Below are 23,099 nucleotides of genomic sequence, written 5' to 3' on the forward strand. Positions count from 1 at the left end.
GTTTACGCGCTCAAGATTGAACACATGGCTGAAATAACGGAAACCAGGGTTTGGGTGGTTTGAAGCGCATGTATTGGGACTTTAATCGCAATATAATCAGTCAAGGGCATTAAGTATTTGATATAAAGTTGAACAATTTTCTCCAACGCGGAAAGGCCCGTAAATTTTTTGTACACAGGGCCCGGGTGGTGATCGCCACTTTGCCACCAGACCGCCCCTGACCACACTCGTTGCTTGTAATTATTCTTCAGTACAGTGCGTCCCTCCCCGTATCTTTAGGCCTATAAAATACCTTCGGGGTACACTTTCACGACAAAGATTTCTAATTTTGCAAACTTAAAATTCAAGAATTATATATCTAAAATGGTCTATATTATTAGGTAATAGACTTAAAAAGTTTTTTCTAATCTATATGAAGATAAAAATTGCAAACACATACTTTTTCAACTCATAAAAACACGACAAGCCACTGCCATATTTCCCCCTTAACTGCATAAACTGAAAGAGCCATAATTTTTAAAATTCTCTTTAAAAACCCCAAAAAATTGTTATGTGTTGTTGATTTATATCTCCTCTAACTACCTGCATCAGAAAAGGCACTGAAATAGTTGTGAGCCATGAGAAAATCATTCATTAAAACAAGCAATTTTCCATACTGAACCCTATAGCAGCTCGCTTTTTGCCACTATTTAAAATGGCGGAAGTTAACAAATTTGCCTCACTCGGTACGCAACATGACCCGAGTTAGACATCTAGCGCCTTCGGTGCTTCATTGAATGCGCCAGATGTTATCCAAAAAGAGGCTGAACGTAAATGTCCACTAGCAGATTGAAAAAAGAACGAAGCGATGGAGTTATTTGTACAGGATTCAAATAAAGATGAAATTATTGATCCACGAAGCGTGCTTTTGGATAAAAAACACGAAGATTCGTGTATTAAAATGCAAAAACCCGTTAAACTGAGGTTATAATCTTAATATTTTATCGCACAATTTTGTTTTTGTTACTATTACTTTCTTCCATGCTGACGTTCTATTTCAGCCTTTGGAATTTTCCCAAACATGTTCTTGACACATTTTTATTTAGTTATCTGCTTGCATTGGCTTCAAAGAGACAGTTAATTTCGTGCGTGAGTCGGTCCAATTTGTCCTGACACCCCCACGAAAAATTATTATATTTGGGATCCTGTCCTCACGGTGGGGGTCAGTCTATCCTTGACATACAAGGTTGAAAAATATAAGAGCATTACCAGACTGCCAATCCTTTCAGGAAAAGACAATAATGTTAGTTATGAAGGACGCCATTTTGCTGCTGGCCCCTCCAGGCGAAAAGCTCAGGCCGCCACTGGTGTGCATCACACCACATGGTTGTGATGGACAAAACTTTTGATCTATTTTATGTTATACTTATTTCATTCATGAATGAAATAAACTAGGGTGTCTCATTCAAGATAAAGGTTATGAGCTTCTTGGCTTATTCCAAAGGTTATTTGGCAATTTGTTTTTAAAGGCTTATTATTCAGTTTAAACTGTTAAAGATATCTTTCCTGCTTTTTAGTTTTTGGAGATTCAAATTTCTCATGCAACCATGCAAAGCAAGCTTATTCTGTTATAAAACAAAAAAGCTTCTTCAAGGTATAAAGTTCTTGAAGCAATGACAGAATGACAAAATCTATCTTTCAAATAAACAAAAAGGGATCCCAAAAGCTTTTCAATGATTGAGTAACTGAACAACAACCAAGATGTAGATACCACCTCTAGCCCAATATGTCCTGGATAAAACTGATTTAGAAATAGGCTTTCATGCCTACCATATTATTTGATATATTTGTTTGTTTAAAGGCTGTCCTCCTTCATAGGTTGCTATAAGTTGGGTTTGTAGCAAAATGTAAGCTGCCCTTGATTATTAGCCATACCCACCAAACCATGCAGAGATACTTGGTTTGAAATGGCGGACACAGAAACTGATACAAGCCTGATTGTGTAATTAAACCACAAAAGTATACATTACGTTGTTCAACCAACAACAATATAATGCAGTATTGTATTATCATTAGTGTCTATAAATATTTCTTCCTCATTTTCTACATTATCACCCATAGCCTCAAGGTAGCAGGGTCTGGATAAGATAATGTTAGCCCCCTCGTTTATAAGCCGCCCTTGATTATAAACATACCAAAAAATAATTATAAGCTGCGGCTACCATTGAAGTATAATTAAGTTAATGCTGTACTTAGTTATTACATATGATTTGTTTTGTACAAATTTTAGCAAAATTGCAACTTTACTTTTTCATGCATTTTAGGTAAACAAAGAAATGAAAATATAACATAATTGTATAAGTTTTGTTGGTTTTTTTGGTCTGAAAGTCTGTTATATTCTGTATCTAAAATTTGAAATGAGAAAAAAATGAATTTGCCTGGTTCTTAATTGGGTTTCGAATTTGGCAAAAATAATATTTACAGTTTTAACTAAATGGGAACAAGACCAGAATAGAATTGAAGATACGGCTAACTGTGTATGCTTCCCCCCAAGAGTTGTGAAATAATATTCTCTTGGTCAAGCTTGTATCACAAAGTAGATATTTGTGTTTAGGTTTGGCATCCTAGCCAGATAAATCACCTAAGAGTGCCTGCTCCACAGAGAAACAGGAATTCAAAATCTTTCTTTTGTTCTAAAGTATTAAGCTTGTTTATAAATTCACATTGAGACTGATGCAATATTTTGTTTAGCATTACTGAAAAAACTGTTCAACTATTAAGAGTATTTTCATCTTTTAGTTGTCTGAATCTTATGATATGGTGTTGTTTTTTAATAGCCACAAGAAATGGAGACGAATATGGAAAAAAGAAAAAAGGAAGAAACTTCGACAAATTAAGAGAAAGGAACTGGACAAATTAGAAGAGGGTGGGTTGCAATAATGATTTAAATAACATATTCCCTTCTCTCAGGAGATATAGGGCTGAATGTCACATCACCTTCATTTTGTTTTTGCGGTAGAAGTAACCAATACATGTGTTATCTTTCTTTCTTTCTTAGGAACTTATTTATCATGGATTGGCTATTTTTACATCCATTACTACAGTGGCGTACCCATGGCTGCAGTAGTGGGGGGGGGGTCTGGGGTGCAGCCCCCAGATTTTTTTACCACACCCTTCAAACACTCGCAAATGCAGGGAAACGCCCTTTTTGCAAAATTTCTCCCCATTATTTGACTCATGTTAGCTACGGGAAATAGCAAAGTATTTTACAATTGTTATTGACACAAGGATACAGTATACTACACCCCCCCAATGAGTTTTACATCTTTTTTGGACAAATCTTGAGGATCATATTTTAGAAAGGTGGGGGGGATCCGGACCCCCCTATTCCCCTCTTGAGTACGCCACTGCATTACTAATGTCTTTTTTGACCTAGTAAGTTTTCTTTTCAACGAAAAGGGAGCACAGATCCAAAAGGCTATCCCAACTGGCCTTTTTATGAATATCTGTTACTATTCTCAACAGACAAAGTCAACTTATTTACACATCTCTATAAATAAAAAATTCTAAAGTGAAGGCTTGCTATAAATTAATGATATGATGAATCAAGATGAAAGTGATTTGAGAAATCAGGTAAGCATGGTTGAGGTGAATGATATACAATATCAGACCTGTCAACTTTCTGGTTTTGCTGGAGACTCCAGGTTTTCTCACTTTTCTCCTTGCCTGCAAGCAAAGATGTGAATATCCCGGTTTTTCCTAGACAAAGACAAGAAACAAAAAGCAGATAAAAACAATTTGTGTGAATTCTTGTTAATCTCTTTGCTGCATGCTTGCTCCAAAAGTGACAAAGGCTGAATGCTTCCTTGTCAAGGTTTCAATCATAACCTGTCTTGCTTTTCAAATACATCCATTCAGTTGTTCACCAAGTTTGACAAGACTCTATAGAGAAGTTGAGTCAGTAAAATGTAACCTTTGTATATATTGGACAATTAAATGCACAATTTTTAATATCTCCTCCAGTATCCACAAAAAATCTAGATTTTGAGCTCTGAGGTGTTTCCACTTTTGTTAGCTGTGATGGGATTTCTCTATGACCAAAGAGGATATCACTGAAGTATCAGAAAAAGAGCTGGAATAGATTGTGAATACACTCATTTTTTAATAAGAAACTCGCTGTAAGAAACAAGTTTTTGTTAAAAGATTTTTATATAGGTCCCCAACTTTTACAATTAGTATAATCTTAATTTAGATACTCTAAAAGGCAGCCTGTCCCTAATTGTTCTCAGAACCTGTTTTCATGACCACCATATTTATGCATCGTTTGTTTGATGCACAATAACCAATCAGAATGAGGAACCACCATAGCACACTCTCCCTGAAGAGAGTTGCTGTGAATGCTGTTTTGGTGTCAAACGTATAAGTCAGTTTTGATGATATACATTAACAGCAAAAAATCACGTCAAATAAATTTTTGGCGGATAAAATTCGAGAGGAAGACCACCCTCGAATAAGCCCCCACTGCTGCCGTAAATTCACAAATTGGACCCCTCAATTTGATGATTTTTGCCATCTGAGGCTGCGTATAGCGTTTTATTGAATTTCCACAACAAATTCATACTTTTGGTAGTAATTAATTAAATGCTCATAAAGAAATTTATACTAAAATAAACGAGGTCTTTTAATAATGTCTTCTTAATGTCTACTGTGATTTTATAAGCCCTCCCCTCGTATAAGCCCCCCTCCCTCGAATAAATCCCCATTCAAAAATATCAGAAGTAAATAAGCCCCCAGGGGGCTAATTCGAGTATTAACGGTAAGACCATCTCCAACAGGAAAAGTTGGCCTCAAAGTTGTGTTTGCGGGGAGCGTCCGGATGCTAAAGAGAAAGAGAGAGAGAGAGAAAGAGAGAGAGAGAGAGAGAGAGAGAGAGAGAGAGAGAGAGAGAGAGAGCGTTTTTTTCCTGAACTTTGCTATTCAGCTTGTGGCATCAAATATTATGTAGGAAAACTACCACAAAAGTTTGCCAATTTCTTTAGAGCCCCCCTTCCCCCCTTCAAACTGTATTCCGGCGTTTCTGCGCATTAGAAACCGTGACCATTGTCGCTCCTCAGCCTCTAGTCTGAGCTCCTCTAGAAATCAGGCACACTTCGAATACTTGTTAAAACAGCTCAATCATACGAGGAGTCGAAAGTGAAATTTTCTGTGAGAATTGACGTAAGGGTGTCTTTAAAAATAAAGTATAGTTAATAGATTTCTATTTAGTATGGAAAAACCAGTTCGAATTTACATAAATCGCGGAATATACAATAGGTTGAAGACAATGGTGTTAAATTCACAATGCTGTTCTTTGTGATAAATGAAATTCAAAATATGCGGAAAAAGGGAGTTCGGCTTAAAACTTGCCATACAAACTTTCAGTGAGAAAGACGCCGTTTTATAAGATAGAAGGGTGTCGAAAATGAAGATGGTTTCGACTCGACCGAGCCCCTCAGTTCTTTGTAAACCGACGTGCACTCTAACCATGCATGTTGAAGACACATATTATAGAGACAAATAAACTATCCATTGTTAGTTACTTTTTCGCACAAGTTAAGAAACACCTCCATAAAATTGGGAAACTTTGTCTAGTTAGGCCCTTGCTTGATTTCTTATTAAAGATGCATGTCGACTGATTGATTGCTGTCTTTTCAAAATTCTCTTGTATTTAAGATCGAAAAATATTCCACCCATTCATCAAACCGAAAAGTGGCTTACCCAAGAAAAGTGACTTACCCGAGAAAATTTTTCTTACCCAAATCCGTAAGAAGTACCCCGTCCTAAAAATACCAGAGTACTAAGGGGTATATAATGTTTAAATTCTAGGGCTATTTAACGGCTTAAATCTTCAACCAAGATGTTTCAAAGGATGCCTTTACGTACTTAACAAGAGTTTTTTATTGGAGGGAGTGTATATGGGAGAGGGGGCAAGGCCTCCTTAGCCCAATGCTTCAGGCTGCCACGTGTTAATCTGCAAGACTGCCATGCTTCTAAGTTTGAATACTGATCTTGCCGGTTGACTTGCTAAGGAATCAAGCCAAACGTTGACTAGCGGTACCATAGCGTCAATAACTTTATTACAAAATTTGAAGATTGGTTAAACTATGTGAGGATTATTGATCACATGGAACGTGGTGCTATAGGTTCAGGGGGAGGGGGGGTCTTAATAGATTTGAAGTACGGGGACGTACCATTATTTAAGGGTACCTATTTCTGAAAAGTACGGAATTATTGGTCGCAGTTTTTGAAATAGGTGTGGAATTATAGGTACAATTTGAAGAAACACGCAGAGTTATGGATACAATTTTGGGATAATTTTTGCAAAATTAATGGGAGGAAAATTTTGCATTTATAAAAGAAAGTCCAGTTAGTTATAAAAGTATGAACTATATTTAATATTGAGATTTGTTCTATTCCTAGATTTGTGTCTTGAAAAATATTTCATTACGGGTCGAATTATGGGTCAAAATTCAGACAGGTGTAAAATTAATGGTCCAAATTTTAAACAAAAATGGCACTTCTCCGTCCAAAACTAGGCTTAGCTACCTAGTAACCCCCCCTCCCCGAGGTTGAGCAACAGCTACGCATATGAGTTTTAGCTAGGCTGAAACCTACTGTTTTCGGTGTGTAGATAAGCCACACAGACAACCAGGGGTTTTTCGAAGGGTTCTGTTTGATAATCAAGACAACTGTGCAGATCAAGAATATTTTATTGGCAGTGTATGTAGGGGCGTTTGACATGGCCCTTTCCTGTATCCTTAAAAATCATATTCAGCCTATTTTTATATTTCATATTACACAGTTAAGCTTATTGAACTTTGCCTGATGGTTTTTGAAAATTTTGACTAAAACCTAGAAACTCGAGAATTCATGCTCAAATTCAGATCTGGGCTGCACCTTATGGCTGTCGTGTCTGCGATGTTTTATTTCTTTATTTTCAAATTACATGATTATTGCGATAATGTAATGTTTGTAACTATAATGTTAATCAAGGACATGTTTTGATATTTCTCTGCCCTTTTTAGAGGAAAAGCAAAGAAATGGATTGGTAACAAGGTAACCCATGACTGTTTTGTCTCTGTTATGATTTTGTATGATATTTTGGTGAAACTTCGGCGTCATTGTCAGGGTTGCAGGGTACTGTAAATATAAAAATGCTGTTAGAAAAAGGTGATTGCACTAGTAAATGTTGGGTCCAAAGCTTTAAATTTTTATTGCCACATTCTTAATAATATGTTTGAAAAATAGCCATCTTAATAATTGCTTCAAACGATGTCCCCTCTAAGGAAGCAATGCCTTTTACGTTTGTAAGCAATATATGCCTGCTCTGACGTTTAAGCTGCGGTTTTCCAAGCCGGTTTTTAATTTGGAAAGGGACGATAGGACAAAGACAGTGTTTTTCAAGATACCAGTGACATGACCTAGCATCAACACGTTCTCTGTCTATGAATAGAAGCTTTTAAAAAAGTAGGTCATGCCACTTTGAAAACACGTCATATTGCATATTCTACATTTCCTCTATTCACATTAAAAAGCATTATATCGAAAAGATGCAATTTGACATTATCGAGTAGATGGTCATTTGAGGGTTTAATGGTCATTTAAGGTTAGGTTAAATGCGCCATGAAATCAGTTTTGCTTCATTTTTACCTCCAGCTGTGCTTTGTTTTTACCATGTATAGGTGGACATTAACAATCCGGAGAAGCACCATGTTTTGGTTGATGTCATATTTCTAGGAGAGCGTTCCATGACCCTAGGCGAACTGTGATTCGTTGATGCAGTCAAAAAATTCCTCGACGTGTGTGACACGAGATTAATCGGATTATCCGAACCGGATTCTTCACCTTCGCCCCATGTATAATCTTTGTAGATGAATCAGTTTTTCACGCATAACAGGGGTCATTTCTTGCTTCTTGATTACTGTCTTAGTTTTTAATTGAATTAGCCGTCTCATTTTCTCCTTAAAGGGTGCCTCACTCTTTCGAAGCTTGCAAAAATTTTGTAAAACATCAACATTTTTGGGGTGATTTTTCTTAAGAACAATAACATTTCTGTCAAGGCGTACGAGAATTTCGTCGAGTAATATGCCCTTGGTTCTCCCCTAGAAAAATTGATAAATATCTGTAACTATATGAATCTGTTAGCTATTTGTAAGATAAATTTACAACATTTAGTACTTTCTCTTATACTGGTTTATTTTCTCAGAGAGGCCATCGAGGCCGAAGAAAAACAAAATGAGTGGAAGGAAAATCTTCAAGAAATTAGAAGGTATTCACCGTTTTTCATTTATTTCAATTGAATGTTTTGCATAGTGTAAAGTAAGCCTCCAAATGTCTCAATGTTAAAGAAAGGTTTGTTATCATTTTGCCTCTAAGGTTAACGGTCTTTAACACAGACACAACACGCTGGGCTAAAATAGACGTAAGCCTAAAAAAAATACTCTAATTCAGATGAATCTTTCCAGCATTAGAACTGTCCTGTTATATACAATAAAAGCGTGTACAGCATCAAATAGTTTATGACAGACCGGTAACCAGCAATTTTCATGTCCTAACTTTTAGGCAAAAACTACACGAGGAGTGGTTAGCCAAAGAAAAAGCAGCCCAAGAGGAGTTTGAAAACAAAAAGAAAGAAGAAGAACGAAGGCGGCAGGAGAGACTTGACCAAGAGGTAATTGGTACTCCAATTTTTTAGAAGTTAGGCGTTTTACAAATAGATTTCGGAAAATGAGCAAAGCGTACGTGTGTTAGCACGCCTGTGTGAGTTCCTATTTATTTATCGGGAGTTATAAGTCTTCGTTAAAAACTGAAACTATCCTTAAATTTCGTTTTTGCAAAAGCTGGAATTTTTATTCAATTATGACATTGGTATTTTCGCATTAGATTGCCTGGGTGGTTGGTGGCTGGATGGTTGGGGGCTGGGTGGTTGGGGGCTGGGTGGTTGGGGGCTGGATGGTTGGTGGCTGGGTGTTGTTGGGGGGCTGGGTGTTGTTGGGGGGGCTGGGTGTTGTTGGGGGGGCTGGGTGGTTGGGGGTTTCATGGATTATAAATCGTGAAGATGAGACTCGAAAACGTAACTGAGTGACACATTTTTTCTTTCATCAAACACCCGTAGAATATTGAGACAGAGTTCTGAAATTTTTATTTGTAATTCAAGACACCGCCCTTTTATTATCCCTCAAATGATAAATGTTCTAAAACAATTCTTCGTCTATCTCTAGCAAGATAATGAACTCTGCTTGGCTCTGGATGGCCAAAGCTTTATCAAAACCCTGGCAAATGCGTAATTTTGCTGGTAGATTGTTTCTTTCAAATACCGATCGCCTTTTTTAAAAAAAGAAAAAATGGCTGATTTCCAGTGTTATATTTTAGGAAATAAAGGCTCTGTCATTGGGTTCTTGTCTAAAAGTGTATTTCGATGATACCTTGTTGGTGATTCCTAGTAGTAGGGATGTCTCTTGGTGACAACAGATGGTCCAGGGACAATGCTCTTTGAAATTTAAACCTGACCTATTTCTTAGCCCAAATATGGATCTTAAATGCAATGTTATTCATTGATTCTTTTTTGCGGGATTCCATGTTTGCAGATTTACGTTACTGTTGGTCCTAGCCTAGATTTTATGAAGAAATATACTATGAAACTACAATGCCTGATTGCCTGCATTTATTGACCGTCTACTGTTGAATTTGCATCTTAGAGGAGAATAAAAGAGGAATGGGAAGCACAACAGAAACGGGAGCAGAGAGGAAAGGTTCTAAAGGAAAAGGCTGTCAAGGAAAGAGAGGTGATTTCTTTCGTGCTCATTTGCTTGACGGCGAATCGTATCTTTTTGTTAGTCATGTTAACAAAAACCTTTGTATTGCAAGAAAAGTCGTTTAAATTTCACATCTTCATTTTTAACTGACTCCGTCTTTAAGCCATAGATTCGTAAACTTTCTTTCTCAACCCCCCCCCCATTCAATTTTCCGAGTAATAATTGTTGGCCTCATTGGATGTTGCCCACGCGCAAAGGGTTGATATGTTTCTTTATATTTCTACTTTTGAAAGCAAAGGGTCTTAAGCAAAATTGGTTATTAGGCCAATCCAAGTATTGAACTTTTAGCGACTGCTATATATCTGCTATTTATGTGTTGTTGTTAATGGTGACCGTGTTCAATAGGTGATTATCAGTTTGCAGTGCAATCTAGATTCATTTTTTGTCGCTACTGTGACATAGTGAATAAAACGGTTGCCCCTTGCTACAGCGGGCAGCCGTATACCCGTTCGAGCCTACCGCTCGAAGCTCGCAGAATTGAGAGAGAAATAAAATTGAGACCAGATTATCTGCCGGAAAGATGCTTGGAAACAATCTTAAAGCGATCAAAGGTAGCTTCATTGCAAAACTATAGAGCTCACTTTTGTTTCGTTATGAACAAACTTGCAAATTTGGTAAGCCTTAACGTTCAGATACGCGATTACTGAGAATCAGCCTGTACATTTGAAGCTGACTTCAGCATTTTCGAGACAGATGTCGGCGTGACGGGAAAATGTGTCGGATGGATGTGTGATTTTGTATCTTTTAATGAATTTAACAATTTACCCGTAATGTGTTGTAATGAATTTTAATGTATGCTCCCCTTCGTGCTATTTTATCCAACATTATATGAATAATGTATTTACTTCCCAACAAAGGATATCTTCAGAAATTGATTCTACTTCTCATTTTAAGTATGGTATTTCGTCAAATTTCTATGAAGATAATTTTTAGTAACAGATATACTTGAATGCTTTTTAATACTTGAAATAAGAAAGGAAACCAATTTGAATTTTTTTATAAAAGTGTTTTTATAAACTTGAACAATAAGAGATATTTTGTTCTGTCTTGACAAATAGATTAATATCTATCATTTCCTAAACTTTGCTAGTTTTTGAAGCATGTTTGCTTCCTTTTCTGTCTTAGAATATTGCTAACTTTTTTCAATAAGCTTATTTCTTTTCAAAAGGACTTGAGATTTGATAACTGTTAAATATGATAGATTATAAATACTGCACTGTAAAACTGAAAATCAGATCACTTGTCGATCTACAAATAAATTTCCCTTGACAAAGATGCGGACAGAAATTCAGATATTTCTTCAGATTCAAATATTTATGCAGTCTGCAACTTTTCAATTTTTCATTTATATTCGGTAAGTAGTTTGGTAAAAGGTAAAATGTTTCTTTGCTTCCCGAAAGAAGTAAATATTGTGTGATGTTAAAAAGTGTGAAATACATACACTTGGATTCATCTTGCTTGTATCCAAAACCTTTTAGAGCATTTTCAATTTTTTACTGAGTTTGTAGATTGCCTTTCACCCTTAATGTATATATTGATAGAGAATGCCAGGGAAAGCAAGGAAGATAGGCCTATTGTCTATAGGCCCTTATCAAAGCAAGGGATGAAAGCATTGACGTTAAAATATCAATTTTCTTTGTTGTGGCTTAACTTGAAATTTTGCGAATAGTAGCAAGAAGGGAATACTGCACAGGGGAAATAGAATTAAGCAGTGCTAAGAATGAAGGGAAATGAATGAAAGTCAGAAAGTGAAGTTGCAGGGACAACTGAAATGATAAGCCTTTAACATTTATCAAGTCATTTTGCTTCAGTGCAAATCCTTATGGATGATTGACAGTTTGCGAAAGAGAGGCTTTTGGCTAGTGTCGAATGTTTCTTCAAACTTCATTTTTGCATTTTATTTAGTGATTACGTCGTAATCACTTTTGATGACTTTTTCCAAAAAGCTAGAAGAGTATGCTTAGCAATCTATGCTTATTTTTCTTCGTCAGCCTTGATTTTGTATTCTTGATTTTGTATGTGTATTTGCCATTGGAATCTTAAGGGTTGGAATATCCACTTTGCTTGCTACTACCACTATTAAGCCTTTTAATTATTTCTGTTTCAATTTTACTTTTTAGGAAAATCTGAATCAAGAACTGGAAAAGTCAGGCATACTTAGATCCTCTAATCCGGTAATTTAGATATATGCAATTAGATATCGCAGTGTGAATTAAGCGAACAAAACGTTTGCCAATGTTTTTTTGTTTTTTTCAAGTGAAATTTGCTCTTAGTCTTCAACACTGATTAAGTGTTATTCTCAGGTTCAGTTTCGGATATTCCATTTTTATTTTCATTATTCTCGTCTGCTCCAATATTTGCATTTTTAGTTGACCGCAGAAGTAACTCTGGTCTAATTTTTATCTTTGTTTGGTATACAGGACGACGAACAGCCTTGGCACAATCCTATTGCCAACAAAGGTGGCAACAGTACCAATCTGTATGGCACGGAAAGGGTATTTATTTTTCTCCTTCATTTCAAAATGATTTTGTCCAAAGGAGCCAATTATGAACTCATAAATCTTCCAGATGTGTTTTGCAACCAGATATTGCCAGAAATTTTGTGAAATAATCGGGAGGCGACAGGATGTTACTATTAGTTTTTAAAAAATGATTCAACAAAAAATTGACGTAACCCAGATACCAAGCTCTGATGTATAAATTCGAATTACTTTGAACAGATTTGAAATTGTAACTGTATTATAATTTAATTATAATTTGATTATTGCAGCTGTTTTCTTGTGTTAACAGGATCCAAATAATTGCTCTTTTTACTTGAAAACTGGTGCATGTCGCTTTGGAGAGAGGTAATTATAGCCCTCTACGGTTATTTTGAGAAAGGAGGGTCTTATTTTATAGAATCATTGTCAAGTAAACTGGGATATTTTATCATCTTACTAGACGTGTCCCCCTCCTCCATGGTGCCGCTACTGGATGGGCAAACAGTGTTGATCACTGTTTCAGATTTTCGTCGAAGTTTCGTTAGAGATGGTTAGAGAAACATGAATGCCAAGAATAAAACTTGCTTCAGACATTTTAAGAACGAAAGGAATTCTCTCAAGGAAGGCCATTCAAAACTCTACTTTTCTTTTAAACTCTATTTTAAACAATCCCATTCTAGTGTCAATAATAAATTTTTGCTACAAACTGTGCAAATTATTAACAGCTTCATCTTTTATTTCTCGAGGCTCGAAGTAGGATAATTCTGGAGGCAAAATTATTGTGCTTTTGAGAAGTAAGGTTAGCAGGATTCTTCGCCAGAAACCACGCCCTTTTGATCAATGACTTCGATTATTGCAGAATTGAAATGCTTTTTATGTAGTTACCACAAGTAACCGCCCAAAAACATGATGGTAATACGATAAGCGACCTTCAGGAAGGCCAACAAAAACAAAAGAAAGTAATTGCCGCACACAAACCTTGCCTTGGTTTCATTGTTTCTCTAAGGGAAGTTTTTATGAGCTTAAAAAGGACAGGTTTGGAATCAGAAAACATTTCTCTGGACTCTGAATAATTCGTTTTAGATGCTCCAGACAGCACCCGAGACCACCCGTCAGCCAAACGTTGTTGATTCCAAACATGTTCCAAGATGTTCGTCTCATGGAGGTGATGTTGGACGAGAAGGATAATGATGTCGAGCTCGAGGTACTTTGTTCCATTTTTTGCCTGTATTTCTTTTGTTCCATTCTTTTGCCCCAGAATATTCGAATTTATGCCGCTGGGGCAGGATACTTCTTTGTGACTTTTTGAACATTTTGCAACATTGCCATTCGTGAAGAAAGAGAATCGTCTTCATTATTATGCAATGCAGACGTGATTGATTTTTTTCCTGTAATCTGGCAAAATTGTATTCTTTTTTTGGGAACTAGGGCCTTGTTGCGACGAGTAACTTTGTGGATGATCTCTTGTTAAGTTTGTGCTTTAAGATGAATACTCACATTGGCTTGACAGTTTAATTGTTTAATGCAGACTTTTTCTAGAAAGCTATAAAAAGTGAACAAAAGTGCAATATGAATAATTGTTGCTTATTCTTTTACATTTCATTCATCGTGGCATACCTGTTTTTACCAAATTGGTTTTACACAACACCTGCACATGTATGCCATTTTGAAGACATTTTATCTTTGTTACAGTTTGATGAAGACGAGCTTTATAGCAATTTTAAAGATTTCTATAAAGACGTTCTTGAAGAATTCAGAAGTGTTGGACAGGTGCAGCAGTTTAAGGTAATCTTAGTTGTAATCTTAATTTACTTTATCCAAATGATTTTTTAAAGAGTCATTGACATTCAAAAAGCCCAACAGGTTATTTTAAAAATTTTCTTTAGCAGATTCGAAATGCATTTCTATTGCTAGGAAACCAGTTTTAACCACGCTAACAGAGCCTTAAGTATTGAAGTAGTTGATTAAATTCGTAGAAACAGTCATTTTTTTGTGCTGATTTAGGTTTTTTAAAAAACGCTGTTGGTAATATTTCAACATTTCTGAAATTATTATATCGATATTTGCAAAGCATTTCTTTATTAGTATTTTTTTAATTCTCACTCGTCAAGCCATGTTTTTTAGTTTAATATTAGTTCCTACATGCTCACTAGCGACTCACATCCCATGTTGTTTTGTTTCTTTAAACTTCGTCTGTAAGCAATTTTTATTCCTGCTCATTGTTCGTCTTTACAGGTCTGCTGCAATTTCGAGCCGCATTTACGTGGCAATGTTTATATTCAGTATAAAAGGTACTTTACAATTTGAAAATTTTATATTTATTAAAGATTATAAAGCAAATCATATTTCTGTTTCAATGTTTCAAAGTGTTGTTCTACATCAGAAATCGATAAGTATGAGAAAAGGCGGTTGCACGACTAATCATCCATTGTGTTGTGGATCTTGCGTTCAACGTGTTAGAATTTCAACAGAAAATTCTTCAGCTTTCGATTCGATTTGATGATTTATAAGATACAAGCTGATGACATGTTACTTTGGTGCTCAACTCCAAACCTACGCCCTCTTCCTTCACCCCCCCCCACTCCTACCAACTCTTGATTGTTTGATTGTTTTCTTTACTTTAAAAATATGAAATTTTATGTAGATAATAAGAATAATTAAAATATGAAATGTTAAATAGAATAAGGATAATTTTCTATTTGTAGATCTTGCTTCGCTTAATTGATATTTATATTCGGTTCAAATTGTTTGTGTTGGATGGACTGTGTTATTTGCAATTCCAATTTTTTTCAGTGAAAACGATGCACTAAATGCATTTGCAAAATTCAATGGTAGATGGTATGCAGGGAAGCAGCTATCAATCCAGTTTTCACCTGTTAACAAGTGGAAATCAGCAATTTGTGGTCAGTTACAAAATTATATTGCGATACGATTGTTGGAAAATAAGTAAAAAGCAACGTTAAATCTTTTGCCTTTATTGCATCTCATCAGAACACAACAATGTGAATTTCTTATACCTTAAGAAATTTTACAGTTGAGAGTTTAGAAACTTTTTAACGAATAAAGGAGGACTGAAATTTTTTGGGGGATATGAAATTTCTTGGGTTTCCCTAATGGTTGCTTGATCTACATTTACTACCCAACGAATAAGACTTATCGTTACAGTTTTCACAATCTTCTTCCAGCCTTACATTGCTCCAGTGCCCCTGCTGTCAATTGTTTATACTTTCCTAGGGTGCTTCAATTATAACCATTTTTACAAAAGGCAAAGATTACAACACACTGATTAGTCATTATTTTTTAGTTTTAAGCCTAAGGCTTTTAACAAGCTGTTCTGTTTTAGGTACATTTGCAAGAAATAGATGTCCTCGTGGCAAAAACTGCAACTTTTTGCATGTCTTCCGAAATCCAAACAACGAGTTTAAAGATGCAGATCGAGATATGTGGGACAGTCCTGCTCAAAGTAGAAAAAATAGTGAAAGAGAATGGAGAAGTAGCACAAGGGAACTGGAAAGGTACAAAAAGCAAACTAGAGCAGGCATTGGTTTTCTTGTGCTCTACCTGTTTACTATAATTGTAATACATCGATTCTTGGCTAGAACATGGCTTATTTTAGTGGTATAATGTTGTTCTATACTTAATTAAAATTTGAGGGCAATGTATTCCCAAATTAATACCTTACTTTCTTAATTTTCTCAGACGTTGGGATCGTGCTGAAAGCTACAGTTCCGAAAGAAGCAGATATTCCCGTGAATCAAGTAGTAGAGACTATTGGCGAAGAAGAAAACGGTCCAGATCTCCATCACGTGAACGGAGACGAGCGAGGTCTCGTTCAAAAGAAAATACCCCTTCATCAAGCTATTCACATGGACGTTCGTCTACCAAAAGGAATTATCATTCTAGCGCAAGGTCGAAGGACAGTAGACGACCAAGATCACGATCGCCAGACAGGAAACGTAAAAGGACTTATATTAGAAGTGAGAGGGAGAGGTCCAACAGCAGTTCAGATTCGCATGGTGAAAGTTCTGATGAAAGGGGTACATCAGATAGGCAAGTGTCTTTAAAAAAACGTTCTAGAAAAGTCAATGCTTTGAAAAGTACTAGTAAAAGAAATAGTGACAATGAATTTGTGCCAGAATTTGACTCTGAATAACAGAAGTAGAATGCTAACATTTAAGGGGTTACATTCCTAAGCTTTGGTTTGCTATCTTCTCTTGAAGAAGATGGGTCTGTAAAGCAGACTAAAATATTGTTGGTCATATGTAATACTTTCTTTTGTACATTTATAAAATATGCCTTGTACTTCATCTCAAGGTTCCATCCAAGAAAGAGAATGTATCCCATTATTTCACATATGTATATATATTGATATATTGTTTGTACTCTCACTTGTTCAAATCAACTACAGGAAACGCTTTTAAAGGGTGGTTTATGTTTTGAGCCTGCCATGAATTTAATTCTGGTTGGTTCGGCACAGCTTGACCTTAAAAAACTAATTTCCCACTTGGTTCGACATTGTATGGCTGAGTCAAACCGTTAGCCTAGAGCTCCTCGTCCGGTTGGCCCCAGCACGGCCAGGTTCAACTTATAAGACCAAAGTCATGTCTTTCCATGCTGACCCTTACAAGCACATCTGCATCATAACATCAACACAACAAATGGCCGTCGATGAACACTACCGTTTTGCTATGAGAGCTTTTCTTGACAAAAAATTAGCCCGAAGAAGAAGAGAAATCAATATGATGGCAAATTTGAATATTCTGTCACAATATAATGTAGCAGAAAATCTGAACTACGTTTTACAATAGCAATTTTGCAGTCCACTGGACAAACAAGGAAAATCTAAGGTCCTATCACTGTTTGCTCCGAAACTCAAGCTGGTTTGAAAATTTATGGACAAATAACTCTGTTGAAAGATTTAAAGAAGGATTTTAGAGTACACAAGATGAACATTATGCATATAATTTGTGTGGTTGATATGTTGCACACAATCTGGTGAAGATACGACATGTAACAGCACGACTTCAGCACAGCATTATAAAACCAAGTTGTACCACTACTTGTCATACCAATGCTAAACTACATGTCCTCAGATTCAGCTTGGCACAGCACTATGTATAAAATGGCCCCTAAGTCCTTTTCGGTTTGATGTGTGTGGCTGCGGGTGCTCAAACACAATCAAATTTTGTTGTGAGATTGAGTGATCAGTTTAATATTGATGTTCATGCTTTTATGGCTCTCAGGAACAATACATATTGCTGCTGCTGCATCCTTTGGCATTAAAGGATATATTTTATAATCTGTTCTCACAGAAGAAACAATCAAATTCAACATGCTAATTATGGAATGATATGAAGGAACTTTTGAGGATCATAAAATATGCCAAGAGTCTGCGCAGATTCTTGCAATTCAATGCAAAATTAACATTTGCATCCCTTCTTAGGGTAGGGTTCCCAATTTTTTATAAGTGCTTGGCATTAACTGTATATCAAGCTTCTGATGAAAGTTACTGTTTTCTGGTCTGTCATGAAGTGTTTGATACTGCATAGGCAAAGCTCTAGCAAAGAGAATCATACTGTCTGATCTTGATGCTAAAATGGTTAAATAACTTCAGAAATTGTAGACAAAAAATACTAATCCAAGAATTACATCATGTTTTGCAATATGACTGAAAATATTGAATATAAACAGCCTATAATATAAACATTCTTGTACTTATCAGAAACAAGAAACTAAACAGCAGAGGTTCACTAAGGGCCTTAAAACAATGCTGTCTTAGAAGGTTTTTCAGCTTATAAAATTGAGATGAATATTAGTTTATGGTTTTTCAACCTCGTCTTAACAATCTTTAGACTAAAATAACTCTAGTATGGTAATGTTTTATGCTAGTTCAGGGCGGTGAAATGATTTCCACTGGAATATCATATGAAAGAAAATACTGAATTACTTTTAATCATTATCATTTCAATGCCAGTAATTTAAGATCATAGTGTATGTAAAACCTGATACAATTTAGTTTCCATAGGTTCATGGTCAATGGAAAAACACATAGAATACTGGCAATGATAGATGTTTGCTAATTTGCAAGATGGGAGAAATATTTTAGAAAATAGCCATTCATATCAAAGTAGGGATATGTTGACATATATACACTAAAATGTTTATTTACATACAAGTGCAATAATTATACAGCACGTCCCACCATCTTGAAGACAATCAAAATATTGTTTGTTTGGTTGATTAGCTTGTTGGCACTGACAAAAACACTGTCCTGCCTGCAATGTGATAAATCATCAAATCAATCATAATATTTATGATGAATTTTAATTGCCCTTCAAAATGAATCAGTATAAAAATCTCAAAACTGTTAATTGCTAATGAGGTTGAGGCAACAATTTGTTGGCTGCAGGTAATAGAAAGTGGGTGCTAATCTCAGGATAGTGGAAGTTTTGGTCAAGTATTATGTTAAAGATATTGTGTCATTTTGTTAGTTAGTCAGTTAGTTAGCTAGTTAGTTAGCTAGCTAATTGGTTAGTTAGTTAGCTAGTTAGTTAGTTAGCTAGTTAGTCATACTTTGTCTCCTTTGACTGCTTTGGGCACTCCCTCATTTTACATGAAGATCATCATCAAGGGATTTCAGTGGGGATGAAATGCAGCAAAATTGTATGTAGTTACTTTTACATACCTTCCATCTTTGAAATACTGTTTTAGAGTGTCACTGAAACTTTTTGAATATTTCACGAATTCTCTTTTATTTTGTTCCAAAGTCTGTACGGATAGGAAAAATAATACTACGTACTGTGTAACATTTTTAATAATATAACCAAAGACAAATGTTTTAATAAACACCAGCATTCTGGAGATATGAACTGATACACACTCTGTTTCACTGCATATTTTAACATGAAATGTGAATGGTTTCCCGACGTTTGAAAAGGGCTTTCAGTCATTTTTCATTAACAACACAAAACATAGAAATTTAATGTCTATGGTGTTTCATAATTTATCAATATTTTACAGTCTATAGCATGGAAAAATATATGATTTTTATATCAAAGTTAAAGGTAAAGAAGCATTCTAGTAACTAATTTCTTACCTTTCTGTATTCTCTCATCTTACCCTGAGCTTGATAAGTTTTTAAAACCTCATTTACTGAATCCAATAAAAATTTAATTGCACTTGCAATGTCCCTAAACAAAAGAGAGTGTTAAAGATGTAGCCAGATAAAATTCATCTAAAGTATATCACTAAAGTATAAAATTGTGAAGAAATATATCACTAACATTGATATCAAGACACAACAACAATAAAAATAAAGTTGAGAACTCACTTGATTGTCTGAAGAAACTTTGAGCGATCTTGTATTTCAAGAGGGATTTTCCCTAAGATTGTTTTCAATTCTAGGAGATGAATGAAATTTATTTTTACATTATATACGAGTTGCAGGGGATTTCCAGTTCACATCAATTTTCTACTAACTAATAAAGGAGAACAAATGTTTTGAAAATTGAAGATCAGTTTGCTTTTTACACTATATACGAGTTGCAGGGTCTATGAAATAAAAAGCTCACATGAGATTAAATTTGATAGATAAATACACTATATATAACAAGATTGCTAATTGCAATAAACATGTGCCATATAAACTGATTTATGTCAATGTTCAGACAATATTTTAGAGTTGTAATTTTAGGTCATAAAAGGTGTTTATTTAAGTGATCATAAAAGTATATACCTTGGGCCTTTTCTCCCAATTTTACAAACTCAAGCTCTTCCCTTTCTATTTGAAAATCTGTTAAAAACAAAAATATATAGATTAATGAAAAAATGAACTATGGCAATTGATTTTTAATTTGCGCAGAATTTATGGCTTGGTTGATTTTCAATGATAATATATTTATAATAAAGTTAAGAAGAAAATACCTTTGGAGTTCACGGATGAGCATCTGAGCAAGATCTCACTTATATTCATTGTGAATCCCTCTAGAATAAGATATAATACTTCATCAAGTTGCCAAAACGTTTAGACTCAAAAAACATGCTGATACCAAAGCATAACTAAAATTTACTCCAGCAACTTAAAAGCACCATGTTCTGATGAGTTTTAATGTTCACCTAAATTTCCATTGGTTATGATTATTGTCACATTTTCCAGTTGACAATATGGATCTCATTTTAAATGATTCCTCAATTATAAATGTACTATAGAGGTTTTTATTTTTTGTGAATGCTGAAATGACAGGACAATCACAGTGGCTTTAAAACAAACATAATAGGTTTTGGACATTTAGATTTACCTGATCTCAAAATTCCTTCAAGGATTTCTTGAGTTATTCCAGGAATAGCATCTTCCGCCTGAAGCAAAAGGGGAAATCACATTCAATGCATATAAATCAATAAATTTAGTTTCAAATATGACTCAAGCATGAGAAACTAATAATTAGGTAAGTTATTATTTCAACTTCATTGCCCTGACAGAGCAGGAAAGTGATTCCATTCGAACTTGGAGCCTTAATCTGCTTGTTCATAACATCAAATATCAACTTTAAAAGCTGCTTGAAAGTTATCAAAAATCATAAATCAAAAGTATATAGGGGAGAAGTAAATTTAAATGAAGATCCTAAATACCCAGAACAAACTATGAACAAGCTATAGAACAAATTTAAAAGGTGGTAACATAAGCAGACATTTTTACTTCTGGTTTGAATCCATGTAAACCTCACACCTGATATTGGCCAGAAATTTATGAAGCTGCACTGAATGTTTAACAGCTTACATCAATACTCTAAAAGTTAATGATTACAGTGCATTAAAGAAATTACTAATAAGCCTTCCCCTCTTTTTTCGTCAGTACCCCCAACAAAATTATGAAGTCCCTGCCAGGTATCTTGGATATAGCTTCACAGATTTCCCCTTGGTTCTTCCCTCATAAATCTAAGGTTTTATTGATAAAATCCTCAGATCATTTAAAGTTTAATTGGAGCAATAAAGATGTTGCTGTTTTAGGATGCTACTGCAGAGCTCTTGCTAATGGAGGAGTCAATGTCACACAGGGTGAAAAACGGCATCATGGTTTGTGGTCACATCAATAAATATTTATTCAGTTCTGTGTTTTGAACTATGATACCTAATGTTGTTATTGAAATTCAACTAAACAAAGGTTTCAGAGCTGTAAGAAAGCTTTCAAAACCATCCAATGACAGAAAAAGAAGAGAAGGAGGGGCCTGGGTTGTCAGAGAGTCCCTCAATGATTTTAAATTTGCACTTTTTGTTGCTATTAAAATTTAAGGTGTGCAAGTACCATGCAGTTCATTACAGAAATAATATCTAACACAGAAAGCCAGTAATTAGTTTAATTATTCAATTACTAACTGCTTCAAATGCGGAGATGAGGTGATCTGCTGAGGCTTTGTCTACAGTTCTGACCTGGAATAAGAACAAGTCAACAATAACATTGTTTGTGATTAATTCATAATACAATTACTCAAGATTAGATTTTAAGCCCTGGTTTCACAGAAAAGCTTCTAAAATATTGCCAAAATTAAAATTCATTGGTCTAAAATGAAGTAGATTTATTTCATATTTGTCTGTCAACATTTACTTTACAGGAAGTTAACTACACAATTTGTTTTCAGACCACATAATTTCCTCAATAAAAATGTCAAGCTAACTTTATTCAGCTTTAATTTATTTGCGAATAAATTGAACTCAGCTTGTATTAAAAGAATAATGATGACATCGTGTTACCTGTTTCAAAGCTGGACGAATGATGGCTCGTAAAGCTAGGTTTGGGATCGGGGCAGCTTCATCTGACATGGTCGAATCAGACGAATTTTGTGCCATTTTTAATTCCGAGTCGATTCAATTAATTTTACAAACGTTCCAAAAGTGAAAGAGATGACTTGGCTTAATTAAGATACATTTGATCGGCATATAACTTGGAATCAAATACAAAATTTTCCATTATAAAACATTTTATTTTCGTATGTGTGATGCTTCTCCGCTTTCCTCCTGCTAAACCCCTGCACAGCCGCAAACGTAACACTTGACGTCGTCTCCCTGTGAACGCTCAGACGTTCGCGTTGCATTGTGGTTCTGGACTCGCCTCCGCCGCTGCTCTTCAGCAAAGTGACAACATCTCGTCAAACCTGTTTTCTGATAGACTAAACGGGTTTATACGTCTATATTGTTTATCCAGACCAGTCAGACCTGGTGGTGAAAGCTGATTGGTTCATCGGATAAAAGACGACCAACTTGGTCTTGGTCTAGCTCAGAGCACACTAAACTAGCACGTCTCGAACACTCACTCATATTTCTTGCTTGCTGTTCCTGCATTTCAGGCTCTTTTTGGTGAGTAAAACTCGACGAAGATTTTGAAATCAGTTTTCTAAAGGAGCTTGTTAGAGTTTGGTGGGAAAGCGGACGAAGAATGTATCTCTCCACGCAATATTCGATATCTGTGAACGAGTCACAAGAAAATGTTGGCCTTTTGACAAGTCAACAACGTGGAAATTTTTTGACCTTGAATGAGGTCCCGACTTATGGCCTGTATAATCGAAATGACTTTATGCAAAGGTGCTACAAACGAGTAAGGAAGTTGAATGACAAAGCTGCACCCCATTTGAGAAGACTTTTGTGCTTTGGTGGCGAGTCGTCAAAGAAGGGGGACTGTTTGTCTACGTTTTTCTTTATGATGGTTTTTATCTTGCCACTAATGACCTTGGCAATTTTGATTCCAAACGAATCTTTGAACGAAGTCCAAAAAGTGTCCGTAGTTGCATGCTGT

General features: G+C 35.5%; 2 protein-coding genes across 2 annotated transcripts; one reads left to right on the plus strand and one right to left on the minus strand.

Annotated features, from left to right (window-relative positions):
- The first annotated feature begins 775 nt into the window (after window positions 1-775).
- On the plus strand, window positions 776-18,239 carry LOC148957669 (uncharacterized). The gene is made up of 15 exons (XM_089114954.1): window positions 776-963; window positions 2,817-2,905; window positions 7,044-7,074; window positions 8,225-8,287; window positions 8,581-8,689; window positions 9,717-9,803; window positions 11,954-12,007; window positions 12,254-12,328; window positions 12,624-12,679; window positions 13,397-13,517; window positions 14,006-14,098; window positions 14,549-14,604; window positions 15,107-15,216; window positions 15,657-15,828; window positions 16,013-18,239. Exons 1-15 carry the CDS (start codon window positions 848-850, stop codon window positions 16,464-16,466), a joined length of 1,686 nt encoding a protein of 561 aa, XP_088971080.1. The 5' UTR covers window positions 776-847; the 3' UTR covers window positions 16,467-18,239.
- LOC148957670 (programmed cell death protein 10-like) lies at window positions 18,050-22,354 on the minus strand. The gene is made up of 9 exons (XM_089114955.1): window positions 22,061-22,354; window positions 21,686-21,739; window positions 20,611-20,668; window positions 20,237-20,296; window positions 20,049-20,105; window positions 19,644-19,713; window positions 19,410-19,503; window positions 18,999-19,081; window positions 18,050-18,588 (listed from the first exon to the last, which is right to left on the minus strand). Exons 1-9 carry the CDS (start codon window positions 22,154-22,156, stop codon window positions 18,498-18,500), a joined length of 663 nt encoding a protein of 220 aa, XP_088971081.1. The 5' UTR covers window positions 22,157-22,354; the 3' UTR covers window positions 18,050-18,497.
- Between the last annotated feature and the right edge of the window lie 745 nt (window positions 22,355-23,099).

This window comes from Rhopilema esculentum, chromosome 21 (genome assembly GCF_057945365.1).
Source record: "Rhopilema esculentum isolate cy_ngs chromosome 21, ASM5794536v1, whole genome shotgun sequence".
Taxonomy (NCBI): domain Eukaryota; kingdom Metazoa; phylum Cnidaria; class Scyphozoa; order Rhizostomeae; family Rhizostomatidae; genus Rhopilema; species Rhopilema esculentum.